Here is a 13,330-nt window from a genome sequence, read left to right on the forward strand (position 1 = left end):
ATGAGATTTGATATGCATAATCTTAAGGTGATTCCCTATCCGCTATATGACCTCCATTTTGCTCTATATCTTATAGTTTCCATGATCGGCGACCCATCGCCGCCTACTGGCTTGTTTGTTTGTTTGTCTGTCATGTTATAACTTGAGAATGGTTTAACGGATTTCAATAAATCGAACTACGGCGGATGCAGGAGGAGGAGCGGGAGATTGGAACCATACTCTGTGCGAGCGTTGGTGCTGCATAAGCAGTCTCCTTGGCTATCAGGCACAATCATGGACGGGTCACCACTCCGACAGTATACAAGCATGCTGTCACTCATTTTGCCGACCTCGGAAGGATGACAGGCTGAGTTAACCCCTTAACTTCCTCGCACAAGTTTAACTCATCACTATCACAATGTTTAAGGTTTATTTTAATAGAATCTTTATCTCGTTGGCTGATTCAGTGGCTGAAATCACCACAGAAGCAGCTCCACACTTTCTCTGACATTTGACCTGAAGGTTCCACCAGCTGTTACATTTCAAATGTGTTCAGAATGGGATGCCGAATGCAGTAATAAGTACAGTATTGAATGCGAGATCATTCCCTTCCTGAAGGGTTTTAAAAGGGAGGCATAAAGTCAACTGGGTCCTCATTTCAATGTCGTGCTTACCTTGCCATGAGTTTCTGCACATTGTTTGCGTAGGCCACAGGATCATTCTTCTCTTCTGCACAAGGTACATACACTGGCAGGAACTGACAAAAGCACATGTGGACAAAGTATTACAACTTCTGTCTGAGACACTTCAATCCACTTTGTTGAGTAACATGGATTCTAGTCATATGTGAAGAATAACTGCACGAGTCACAACTTGGTGGCAAAAGCTGGAAACATCACTCAAACGATAAAACAACTATTGTTACAATCCATGCATCCATTGGGACCACACTCTGTGCAGAGCGTTGGTGCTGCCTGAGCAGTCTCCTTGGCGATGGGGCACAATCCTGGACGGGTCACCACTCCGACACAGTATACCAGCATGCTGGCACTCATTTTGCCAACCTCAGAAGGATGACAGGGGAGTCAACCCCACCTGGTATTAATTCAACAGCTGAGCAGGATTTGAACTCAGGACCCGAGGATCCCAAGCCCACCACCCTAACCATTAAGCCAACACCAGGCATATTGTTACAATGTTAACCTATTATTGTAATTATTCCTTTTCCGATTTAAGCTTCATATGAATCTTTGGTTAACAGCAATGCCGATTAATTGGCAGATATTGAAAATGCACTTTGTTTTTGAAAAGTCTAACACCCCAAGGAGAAGCTTGTACATATATATATATATATATATATATATATATATATATATATATATATATATATATATATATATATATAATTTGTTTGTTTATTTATTACATTAAGCTCTTTCTAATCACTGATTCACTGACTCACTGACTGACATTAAAGATCGGGACCTTCTGGGTAATGTAGAAAGCTGAAATTTTGTGTGCCGATGGATATAGAAGCCGATACACCAGGGGGGGGGGGGGGGGGAATCACAACCGTCGGAAAGCATCCAGAAATGAAAATATAAATAAACGAAATTAAATAAATGAACAAAATAAATACCGGTGATTGACCCGAGACAATGGGGAATCAGGATAATTTTGCGTGCCGACGGACATCCAAGCCAATGCACCAGGAAAAAAAACAACACAGAACCATCAGAAAGCATCTGTAAATGAAAACATAAATAAACTAGAACAGGACTCAGGAGAGCGAATACCTCCGCCATGTAACGCCTGATCCACAAGGACATATCGGGCTCAATACATTTTTGAAATATCATGCCATTCAGTACTATATCGTTTTTGGCCCTATCTCTCAATGGTGAAGAATCACTTTGAAGATTAAATAATTATCATATCCAGATCCGGATTCGGATCTTCAACAAAATCTAATCAATTCGTCGTGGTCACACACTCAATCTGTCCAACAAGTTTCATCCGAATCCATGCACAACTTATTGAGATATCGTGCTCGATATGAGTTTAGCCCTATCTCTCAAAGACAAAGAATCGCTTCCAAAATTCTCGTATCCGGATCCGGATTCGGATCTTCACCAGAAACGAATCAATTTGTCGTGGTCACACACCCAACGTGTCCACCAAGTTTCGGCCGAATCTGTCCACAACTTTTTGAGATATCGTGCTATATATTGTTGCGGGCTGGTGGTCGGGTGAGAAGACCACTGGGGGGGGGGGAACTATCTCGACTCCCACCAGACTCCCCGGAATTGTAGGCCATCACACACGGATAATTCCTTCTCCGTCCTTCTCCGATAATACAGTCGTTGCCTTCTTTTCTCCGTCGGGTTGGGGTCTTTGCCTTCTTATCTCCGTCGGGTTGGGGTCGTTGCCTTCTTTTCTCCGTCGGGATGGGGTCGTTGCCTTCTTTTCTCCGTCGGGTTGGGGTCATTGCCTTCTTTTCTCCGTCGGGATGGGGTCGTTGCCTTCTTTTCTCCGTCGGGTTGGGGTCATTGCCTTCTTTTCTCCGTCGGGTTGGGGTCATTGCCTTCTTTTCTCCATCGGGTTGGGGTCGTTGCCTTCTTTTCTCCGTCGGGTTGGGGTCGTTGCCTTCTTTTCTCCGTCGGGTTGGGGTCGTTGCCTTCTTTTCTCCGTCCGGTTGGGGTCGTTGCCTTCTTTTCTCCATTGGGTTGGGGTCGTTGCCTTCTTTTCTCCGTCGGTTTGGGGTCGTTGCCTTCTTTTCTCCATCGGTTTGGGGTCATTGCCTTCTTTCCTCCGTCAGGTTGGGGTCGTTGCCTTCTTTCCTCCATCGGGTTGGGGTCATTGCCTTCTTTCCTCCGTCGGGTTGGGGTCGTTGCCTTCTTTTCTCCGTCGGGTTGGGGTCGTTGCCTTCTTTTCTCCGTCGGGTTGGGGTCGTTGCCTTCTTTTCTCCGTCGGGTTGGGGTCGTTGCCTTCTTTTCTCCGTCGGGTTGGGGTCGTTGCCTTCTTTCCTCCGTCGGGTTGGGGTCATTGCCTTCTTTTCTCCGTCGGGTTGGGGTCGTTGCCTTCTTTTCTCCGTCGGGTTGGGGTCGTTGCCTTCTTTTCTCCGTCCGGTTGGGGTCGTTGCCTTCTTTTCTCCGTCGGGTTGGGGTCGTTGCCTTCTTTTCTCCGTCCGGTTGGGGTCGTTGCCTTCTTTTCTCCGTCGGGTTGGGGTCGTTGCCTTCTTTTCTCCGTCGGGTTGGGGTCGTTGCCTTCTTTTCTCCATTGGGTTGGGGTCGTTGCCTTCTTTTCTCCGTCAGTTTGGGGTCGTTGCCTTCTTTTCTCTGTCGGGTTGGGGTCATTGCCTTCTTTCCTCCGTCAGGTTGGGGTCGTTGCCTTCTTTCCTCCGTCGGGTTGGGGTCGTTGCCTTCTTCCCTCCGTTGGGTTGGGGTCGTTGCCTTCTTTTCTCCCTTCGGGTCGGGGTCGTTGCCTTCTTTCCTCCGTCGGGTTGGGGTCATTGCCTTCTTTCCTCCGTCGGGTTGGGGTCGTTGCCTTCTTTTCTCCGTCGGGTTGGGGTCGTTGCCTTCTTTTCTCCATTGGGTTGGGGTCGTTGCCTTCTTTTCTCCGTCAGTTTGGGGTCGTTGCCTTCTTTTCTCTGTCGGTTTGGGGTCATTGCCTTCTTTCCTCCGTCAGGTTGGGGTCGTTGCCTTCTTTCCTCCGTCGGGTTGGGGTCGTTGCCTTCTTTCCTCCGTCGGGTTGGGGTCATTGCCTTCTTTCCTCCGTTGGGTTGGGGTCGTTGCCTTCTTTTCTCCGTCGGGTTGGGGTCGTTGCATTATTTTCTCCGGTTGGGGTCGTTGCCTTCTTTGCTCCGGTTGGGATAGTTATCTGCTGTTCCCTGGTTGGGGATGAATGGAATATGTTATTTTTAACGCTTGTGTTCCGTTGGCGTGTTTGCATCATAAAACTATAATTGTAAAAAACAAATTATACAACGAACATTGATCCATGCAAGGTAAAAAAGGTACAAAAAAACAACACTTTACACAAGGTTATCATATTTCTTATGTTAATAAATAATCAATCTCGTGGCACATTTTCACCACAATAATTTCCAATCCTATGGCCCATCCTTTTACTGTGCTGGTCCTACCTCAATCTCCACTGATGTATGTAGCTGGCACAGAGTCAGCCAAAGAACCTTGAACCTGGACGAGGGCAAAAGATACGAGGATATTGTGAGGGCGACGAATCGCTCATGGCAAAATAAAGTGATGAGAAGAGCATGATGGGACAGAATCCCAAGGATTGACAGGAGGTGAAGGAAAAATAAACCAGAAGTAAAAGTGACCAAGTAAGGAAGATAGAGCGCAGGTATGTTTGATGTGTTACGCACGCTCCAGATCCTTGCCATGTCCACGTGACCGTGTCCTGTAAAAGGTAACAGGTTATTCCAAACAGGAACCCAGGGATACTGAATGAAGCCTTGTTGCCGAAACATATGATACGTTTAGTTTTTGCTTAAATAATAGTTCACTTCTCCACCGTCATGGCGAACAATCATACCAGGTGGTTTGGATAACGGATGACAACCGGTTGAACAGGTACACCAGGGATGAATGCACCTGGAAACATTCACAGCAACGCCACCCACGGTTATCAGAACCCCACTCGATAGCCTGGAGAGTCTGGGTTCCTGCATCAAGTGAACTCAATGGAGGAATAACTGGCATAAAGTAACCAAGTTAACATACATGCTATAGGCTAACGTATTAATCAACATGAAAAGGCCAGTAACCCAGTTTCAGCATTATTGACTCGTAATTCCATTCCACAGACTTCATAATGTGAGGCCTTTGAAGGCTGGTTTGTGTAAACAGGCAATTGCTGATAAACCCTTTCATATTAGTTATAAATACTGTATTTATTTCAGTTGCGCTTAAGTGTATAATTATTTGTTATCCACTATTTCCCTCGATCCCCACCGGCCCCCTCTGATTACTCATCGTTTGGTCCAGTTTCATCATTTGCCTTCTTATGGCTGTTCCAAGTGTTGAGGAAAACCCCAGATGTTTCACAGCGCCCTCATTCGGCCTGTTCGTGTGTTAAACCCCAAAACAATTACATTGTATTCAATTTGGATGTCCGTCCTATTGCGAGTTCGAATCCCGCTCGGCACGAACCTGGTTTGAACTTGATCAGGCAAGAACGGTTGGTACAGGTTCCCTCAGGAAAGATGAGCACCTGACAAGAACATGGCGGCCATCTTTAAAGAAAGTGCTTCGTTCAACTTCGGTGATCTTTACTTGTTAAGATATTATCACAGAAGGAGTGCAAACAGTAACGGTCAAAAGCAACAACAAAAATAATGATTCCAATAATTAATTATTAAGATCCGTCTCGATGATGATCGCTGTGATGAGCTAACACGGCTGATCTTTCTCAGGATTCTCACCTGTGGCCAATTCTCAGCAGCCATCGCTCGACGCTGGATCTCTTTAACTGCACGGCGGCGTGAATCAGGGTCTTTGCGCCACACCAACAAGGGCTGTGTGCTCATGAGTAGACCTGAACGACATGACAAACATCATGGTTACTGCAAGAACTGGGAACAGATCGTGCGTGTCGATGTTTCACAAAAAATAAATAAATAACAACAATCAGGACACCTGTTCATGGCAATCCGACGTCACTTGGTGGTTACCAAGGCTTTGGGCGACATCAAATCAGAGCCATGTCCAGGCTGACGAGACAGGAAGGGTGATGCAAGCAACCTCTCATGGGGTATAATAGGAGTTCCCTCACAAGGAACCTCGACGCAGGAGACCGCAAGGCCTTACAAAGCCTGTGCTATTATTACCAAGCTGCGGTTGTTTGTTTGTGCTCTATCTTTTTAAATGCTCAGAGTCAAGCAATGAAGCAGCACAGACCGTTTTAAAGTCTTGGGTACGACTCGGTCACTCGGTCAGGATTTGAACCACCGACCTCCCTGACTCAGAGTGGACGCTCAAACCATTACACCACTGAGTGTGGAGGCCATTTGGTCCATCATGCTTGCACTGCACCAACCCCAGAATGCATCACCTCCACACACAAGCTACTGTACCTACAAGTCCTGCCAACATCCCTATATGCTTCTGTCTCCAATACATCATCGAGGTACCTATCCACCCCTCCACTGCCACTACCTTTCCGGGAAGACCATCCCATGTATCGATCACTCTCCGACTGAAAGAACCCGGCCTTAAAAGTGCTCATCGTCTTTACCCTCAAGATATTTGTCCCTGATCTAACAATGGTTCAACCTAGAGCTTTCTTTCATATGGTCTTCTGGAAGCAGTGCTGGAAGGTCTTCACCATAACACAGAACAACATCTCGTTTATCATGACCTTTGAACACTTTCAATTTTTTTTTTTTTTTTAAATCAACGACCATTAGTTTCTGGCTTTCATTTTATCTCACGGGCTGGGATCAGATCCCACTCATTCGTTCCTCTTTTTTCCAACATGTTGAGCAAACTTCCAACTCCTCTGCAATCTCATTCTTCCCTCCAGGTCTTCAAAGACTGCTGTTCACCACCATCTCAGATCATCTCCCAAGCAAAACCATGATCTTTTCTACCCTTGTTAACACCCAAACCTACTTACTCCTTCCCAATGTCCAGTTTTCCTTCCCCAGAGTTTGCTTCTGTATCCATCTTGTCCACCCAATGCGTCCTCCTCGAGCCCTCTTTCTCCCCACATCCATTGTTTGCCCTTGTCTACCTCTATGTTCGGTCCTGCTGTGTCCTCATCCGTTCACTGTTCTAGCTCTTCCACAAGCCTCAACTTATATACAAAAAAAAAAAAATACAAAAATGGAATCTGATACTTTGGGGAAACAATGTGAACCCACCGCTGTGTCCGTGTTGAAAACAACAATAACAAACCATACGATACCGTTTGTGACCCCAATTTTAAAACACACCCTGTGACTCTTTGACCCAGCCATTGGATGGTTTGTGTGTACAAGGTCGTGCTGACTGTGCAAACGAGTTCGTTTTGGAGTGAATCGGAACATTATTCTGTTAAACTTTAGACAGTTAAGGAATTTTCTCAACTTCCTTTAATCTAGACTAGCATGAATGGTGGAAGTATGGGTGTTGTAATTGACAAAACAGCCGGCTTAACGCCCCCTCCAAAAGGAGGCAAGCTCCAGAACGCAGTGCCCCTTGCTGCCATTCGACCGGAGATAAGTTTTTGGTTAAACTTGAATGTTGCAAACTGACTCCATGTTTCGTGAAAGACTGCAAACAAATCCCCGAAGAGCAAACAAATCCTCCACATATCCAAGCAGACACCCTTCCCTTCCCTTCCCTCCTCACATCCTATCAGTGGGATGCTGCAGTTTTCTGCACGAGAAACCATCGAAGGCAAACCAGCTGCCAAAGGTACAACCACATCAAAGAAGGAGGAGTGCGGAGCCACCACGAGCAAGGGAGCCTCGGCCGGGGAAGCACGCCGCCCATGGATACGCAGTGGACAGAGACCCATGCAGAACAGCGACCACTGGCCCAGAAGCTTGAGAGGAGAGATGAAGAGTGACCTGAATGAATGAAAATTGTACAAACTCAAACATGAATGCACAAGACAATCGTATTCAACACTTGATTATTACACGCTAACAGACACGTGCTCCGCAGATGTGCGACATAAATTGTGTTGGATATGGATTCATACGAGGGGAGGTAGTTCAAGGTTGATGTGGACCTTTGGTCTTGACAATCAAAACCATTACGGGGGTGAATGAAGCTTCACCTGTTCGAGATGTTTCCTGCGACACGCCAACATTAGACCCATCGGAAACGCGACAAGTTTTTGGGACGGGTACGCGGCCATTTCAGGAAACGCGTTTTGACGTCGCCATTTGTAAACTCGATGCCACTCACATGTTCTTGGGGTGGTCCAGATAGATGAACATCACAAGGTAACGAGTCTGGATGTAATGGGGGGTGGATTAGAGCTTCTCAGCCTACGTACACAACAAGCCCCAGGTTCCTGGAGGTTTGGTAGAGCACACGTGGAGGTTTTTTTGTCCACAGAATCAAGGCTCGTGGAGGAGCGAGAACACACGATGGATCAGTATGCAACATAACAAAAGGAACAATAGAGAGAGAAGGGGGAAACGTCAACAGCAGGGCTGAGGGAGAAAATAAACGGAGACGGACAAACAAAGAATATGGGTAAGGTAGAGGGGTAGGGGAGAATGCAGGGGGTGGACAATACGGACACAAAATAAAATTGATGGGGGGGGGGGAGGTGGAACGGTTAAACAGAAAGGAGGTGGGAAAAGACAGAGAGGTCACTGACCTGTCTGCGATGGTGGAGTGATAGACCCATTGACTCATCTTCATTACGAGAGATTGAAATAATCTTGAAGGACTTGGTTTCCACGGCATCAAGATGAGCAAGGCGTGAGGCATGACAGCCAGTCCAGAGGGGAGAGTAGTACTCCTTCAAATTGTGGATGAAAACCTTGTCCATGGATTGGAGTTCAGAGATGCCAAGGAAGGACTTTGTACGACAGAGGATGCCCAGTGAGAGTGTGACATTTGTCAGGAATGAAAGACATATTCCAAGTATTTGACCAGCTTGTAATTTTGTCAAGGTCTGAAGACAGGAAAGTAGCTGCTCAGGTCAGGTCAAGTATGGGAGCATGCGCCAGAGCAGCGCGTCGCTGCGTCCACTTTCCGCAGTAACTCCAGGGGCCTCCGTCTGGCCATCCCCCAGGCAGATGCCTGGCCCATCCCCATCTCCTTGAGATGCCGATCAACCTGCTGCAACCACAATGCATGTGGTCGGCCCATTGGCCTCCTCCACTCACGAGCCTCCCTCGATAAGAGAATCTGGTGAGCAGGATCAGCGTCAGGAAAACGAGCCACATGTCCATACAGCCGCAGCTGATGCTCACAAACTATGCAGGTAACAAATCTCATTTGAGTCTCTCTCAGCAACCGCACGTTGGACACAAAGTCCGACCAGCGAGAGCCAAGGACTCTCCGAAGAGACCTGGCACCAAAGGAAGTAAGTCTCCATCTCAGATCCCTGATCAGAGTCTCACATCCATTGAGCAAGACTGGAAGCACCAAGGACCTGAAGACTTGGACTTTCATCCTCCTGCACAGGTACCGGCAGCACCACACTCCATTATCCAGTGAATCCATGACTCCCCAGGCCCGACCCAGACGTCTGTTGACCTCTGGCTCACAGCCAGCAGAGACATGAATATCACTGCCAAGGTAAGTGAATCTCTCCACGACCTCAACATCCTCACCATAAACAGGCACAGACAGGACAGCAGCATCCAAAATGTCACTGAAAGCCTAGATCTTAGTTGTGACCCAAGAAACCCGTAATCCCAGCGGCTCCAACTCCTCCTTCAGCACCTCTAGGGCCCCCATAATGATATCTAAAGTCTCCGCAAAGATGACTGCATCATCTGCCACATCAAGGTCAGAGATCTTAACATTCCCAAGTGATGCACCGCAACTTGATCTCTCTGACATCCTCCCGAGAATCCAGTCCATACAAGTGCTGAAAAGTGTGGGGCCAGTACACACCCCCTGATGAACTCCAGTAACAACTGGAAATAAGTCAGAGATGGTACCACCACATCTCACAGCACTCTCAGTACCAGAGTATAGTTCAGATATCAGATCGATCAGTTTTGGTGGCACCCCACGAAGACCAAGAATCCTCCAGAAGGCATCCCAAGTCACCGGATCGAACGCTTTACAGAGATCAACATAAGCTGCAAGCAGCCCCTGCCGAAGCTCTCGCCTGCGTTCGGTGAGCAAGGACATGGTCAATCGTTGACCTCTTTGGTGTAAAGCCTGACTGCTCTGGATGCTGGCGCTCAAGCAGATGGTGGCGAACCCTATCAAGAATTATCCGAGCAAAGACCTTGCCTGGCACAGAGAACAGCGTCACCCCTCGGTAGTTGTTGCAGTCTTGGCGATCACCCTTCCCTTTCCAGAGAGGGACGACAAGGCCCCTCTTCCAGTCAGTTGGGATGATGCCTGTGTTCCAATGCAGAGCACAAAATTGCATGCAACGACATGAGTGCAGCATTTCCACCAGCCTTGAGAAATTCAGCATGGATGCCACAGATCCCTGGAGCTTTACCCCATTTCAACCAGTTCACCGCAGACTGTGTTTCCACAAACGAAAGCGGACCACAATTGGTTGGAGGATCAGCAACAGGGATTTAAAAACCCCTGACATCCAACTTGACAGCCAGTGGATCAGCCTGGTACAACGGCTCAAAGTAACCTGCCCAGCGGGCCTTCACTTCAGACTACTCTGTCAAGAGCCTACCACCCTCTGCTCTAACAGCGGTAAACCGAGGGATGGGCTTGGATGAATGCAATGCGTGATTTCCCCTGTAAGCGGGACGAGAATGACTTGACCACAGGTGATGCTCTACCCCCTCACAGATTCCTCGCACATCGGCCTCCTTGTCCACCCTTAGCACACGTACAGTTTTACGCCTCAGCTCCCTGAAAAGCTCAGCTCTCCCATTCAGCCTGGCCCTGCGACTCTGGTCAAAGTATCCAGTGCCCCCTGAGAGACAAAATTCTTCTTCGCCCTCCGGTGGGTTCCCAGACATCCGCAAGCAACATCAAGGATGGTGGTCTTGAAGGCCTCCACAACTCTTCAAGATTACCAACAGCACCCAGAGCATCGAGCCCCCCCGACCCGACAACAGCTAACCCCTCCCCCCCGACCCAAATCTCCACTCATCTTGTTAACAAACTCCTCAGCTCCCCTCTTATCCCTGAGCTTGTCAACATCTGGCCTTGGCTGGGATGGTACCATTCTCCTGGATTTAAGCTGCAATTTTAGAGTTGCTACAACAAGCTTGTGGTCAGTATTAAGGAACTGAGCACTCCAGCAGACCCTGCAGTTCTGGATCATCCTCCAGCGACCACCAACGAGCACATGGTCAACCTCCTCTCAGGCAAAAATCAATCATTTCTTTCCTGCAGTAATTCTCTGCAGACTACTGTAGTATACGAGAGTAAAACTGTCATATATTTTAGTTCTAACTGGAGTATTTTTCCTGGGCTTTGCCACACCAACAGCGTTGGAATACCAAGTCTAGTGATGAGCTTGTGGGTGCTGAAACCATGAACCAGCCACCCTAAATCAATGACTTGTGGCAAGGTCAAGGAACTTAGTGCTATTCTGGTTCACAGTTCCAGACCCATGGGGACCAACACATATCTCATAACCATCCCAATCAGTTCCAGTCAATGCAGTTGAAATCCCCCAAGAGAAGAAGTGTATCTTGCCTGGGGCATTGATCAACCACGGACTCGAGCGTGGCATCGAATGCATCCTTCACGGTGAGATCACTTGCCTCAGTCAGAGCATAAACAGAGACCAGGGAAATGACACCCAAGGAGTGATGAATCCTTCGGCCAAAGTCACATTTGCCACAGCGGCCATGGGGTCTCCAAAATCTACGGCCACTTGAAATTATACGGCGGCCGCAGTATTTCCACGGTCACACAATGTAGCAGTCACATATGTTTTTATTTTTCGGGGAGCCGCACGGCGTATTTAGAAATTGTGGAGACTGAAAACGTGGGGTTGCCGTACGGTCTTTGATTTGATGTCGCACGGTGACCTTAAGGGGGCCCTGCGGCAGCCATATAATTTTCAAGGCAGACGCAAGGTAGCCTCAAGGTGCCCGAAAGGCGACCGCAGGAGGCCCTAAGGCGAACGTGCGGCCAGACGGACGGTAACGAGTGGGTTCATTTTTGTATTTTTTTTACTAGTTTTTTTTTTTCCGGCTTGTAGAATTGCTACGGTGAACGTAGAAATGAAAAAAGTTATAACTCCGCGTTATAATTCCACGGTGACCCCTACGGCCTGAAAAAGATAGCCAAACGGCGTAGGGCCACCCTGAGGCCACCGCAGAAACTCTGCGGCCGCCGCACGTTTCTGTCAATTCAGAGGGCGTACGTAGAGCAAATGTGACTTCGGCCTTCGTCTCATAATACGCTCGTTGACCGGTGTTACCTCAATTATCATTGGAGTCAGCTTATTTGACACAGCTACAGCAACTCCTTGGGCATGGTAACCATCAGAGCGACCAGACCAATAGTAGGTGTAACCACCCGCCATGATCTCACCACAATCCGGTGTCTGAACCTCAGAGAGTGCTGCAATACCAATGTCCAAACACTTGAGCTCAGATGATAATAGACAGGTGATCATCCTCTCTTTGGGATAGGACATTCCAGGCACCCACCCAAAGGGACCGCCTCAGGGTAACCCAAGGAGACCGCCATCTAATGGACGACACCTCAGAACCACCCCGACACACTCTCCTGCAATCTGACCTGGGAATGTTACCCCGTGGTTTCCCTCCGATCCTCAAAGATTGGGGGTCCCAAAGGCTTTGCCCCAATCCCGTCATCTGGTGAGCTGCCCTGCGAAGGGCAGAGAGTGGGTTTACCCACTCCCACGGAGTGGGTTTTCAGATTTTTTTTATGCTTCGAGAATATTTTGTGGAATGAAGGGTTTCCCGGTGACCGGAGTGCAAATCCTGCCACCAACCTCCTAATAAGAAGTAACCCAACTCCAGGAGGACGTCCGCAGACACAGTTGGGCACTAGATATGGATGGCCGTTGGCTCACAAGGAGCTCCTCCGCCCTTTGACAGGTTTTGTTTTTAATCCTGCTGGGTGTCCATATCCAAACACCCTCCTCACCAGAAAACCTGGTGGGGGAGACGGTTTAGTCGCCGACAACCCGACCATGGAACAGGTTAGTACAGGTTTACATGATACCTGTAGCAGGTCACAGATCTGATCTTGCCTGACCTGACAATAATTCGCTCAAAGTAGCTGGCTTTGGAGGCCAACTTTGAAATGTGCTTCACCCAAGAAAGATCATCGTTGTTGGTGAGACCCAGGAGTTTGAATGACTGAACTTCCTCAAGAGGAATGTGAAGAAGATAGGAGGGTTTGTCAAACAGTCCTTTTGGAGTGAGAGAGAGAGAGAGAGAGAGAGAGAGAGAGAGAGAGAGAGAGAGAGAGAGAGAGAGAGAGAGAGAGAGAGAGAGAGAGAGAGAGAGAGAGAGAGAGTGAGAGTGTGAGATTTGTCAGGAATGAAAGACAAAATCCAAGTGTTTGACCAGCTTGTGATTTTGTCAAGGTCTGAAGAGAGGAAAGCGCTGAAGACTGCCTATCTGAAGGATGAGGGATGTCTTGACAGGGAGAGGAGATGAAAGGGTTCCATTGAGAGTCACACGTTGGCTGCACAAGTAGAGGAAGTCAATATGCCATGTGTGGAGTTGGCATTGGGTGCC

General features: G+C 48.1%; 1 protein-coding gene across 2 annotated transcripts in view; it reads right to left on the bottom strand.

The window, feature by feature from the left end:
- Nucleotides 1-13,330, bottom strand: part of LOC147012462 (lysophosphatidylcholine acyltransferase 2-like) — a 64,535-nt gene that overhangs the window by 37,276 nt on the left and 13,929 nt on the right. The window contains exons 3-9 of one of the 2 annotated variants that reach the window (XM_085856724.1): nt 7,335-7,555; nt 5,426-5,538; nt 5,154-5,214; nt 4,537-4,595; nt 4,367-4,401; nt 4,124-4,178; nt 654-736 (exon numbers count right to left, since the gene is read on the bottom strand). In XM_085856724.1, the coding sequence (XP_085712850.1) occupies nt 654-736; nt 4,124-4,178; nt 4,367-4,401; nt 4,537-4,595; nt 5,154-5,214; nt 5,426-5,538; nt 7,335-7,555 (627 nt within the window). Of the gene's footprint in view, nt 1-653; nt 737-2,393; nt 3,869-4,123; nt 4,179-4,366; nt 4,402-4,536; nt 4,596-5,153; nt 5,215-5,425; nt 5,539-7,334; nt 7,556-13,330 lie in introns of those variants that run through there. The other variant, XM_085856725.1, reaches the window with a different exon arrangement.

This window comes from Eptatretus burgeri, chromosome 15 (assembly GCF_056783735.1).
Source record: "Eptatretus burgeri isolate ZD-2024b chromosome 15, Ebu_testis_v1, whole genome shotgun sequence".
In the NCBI taxonomy this organism is placed as follows: Eukaryota; Metazoa; Chordata; class Myxini; order Myxiniformes; family Myxinidae; genus Eptatretus; species Eptatretus burgeri.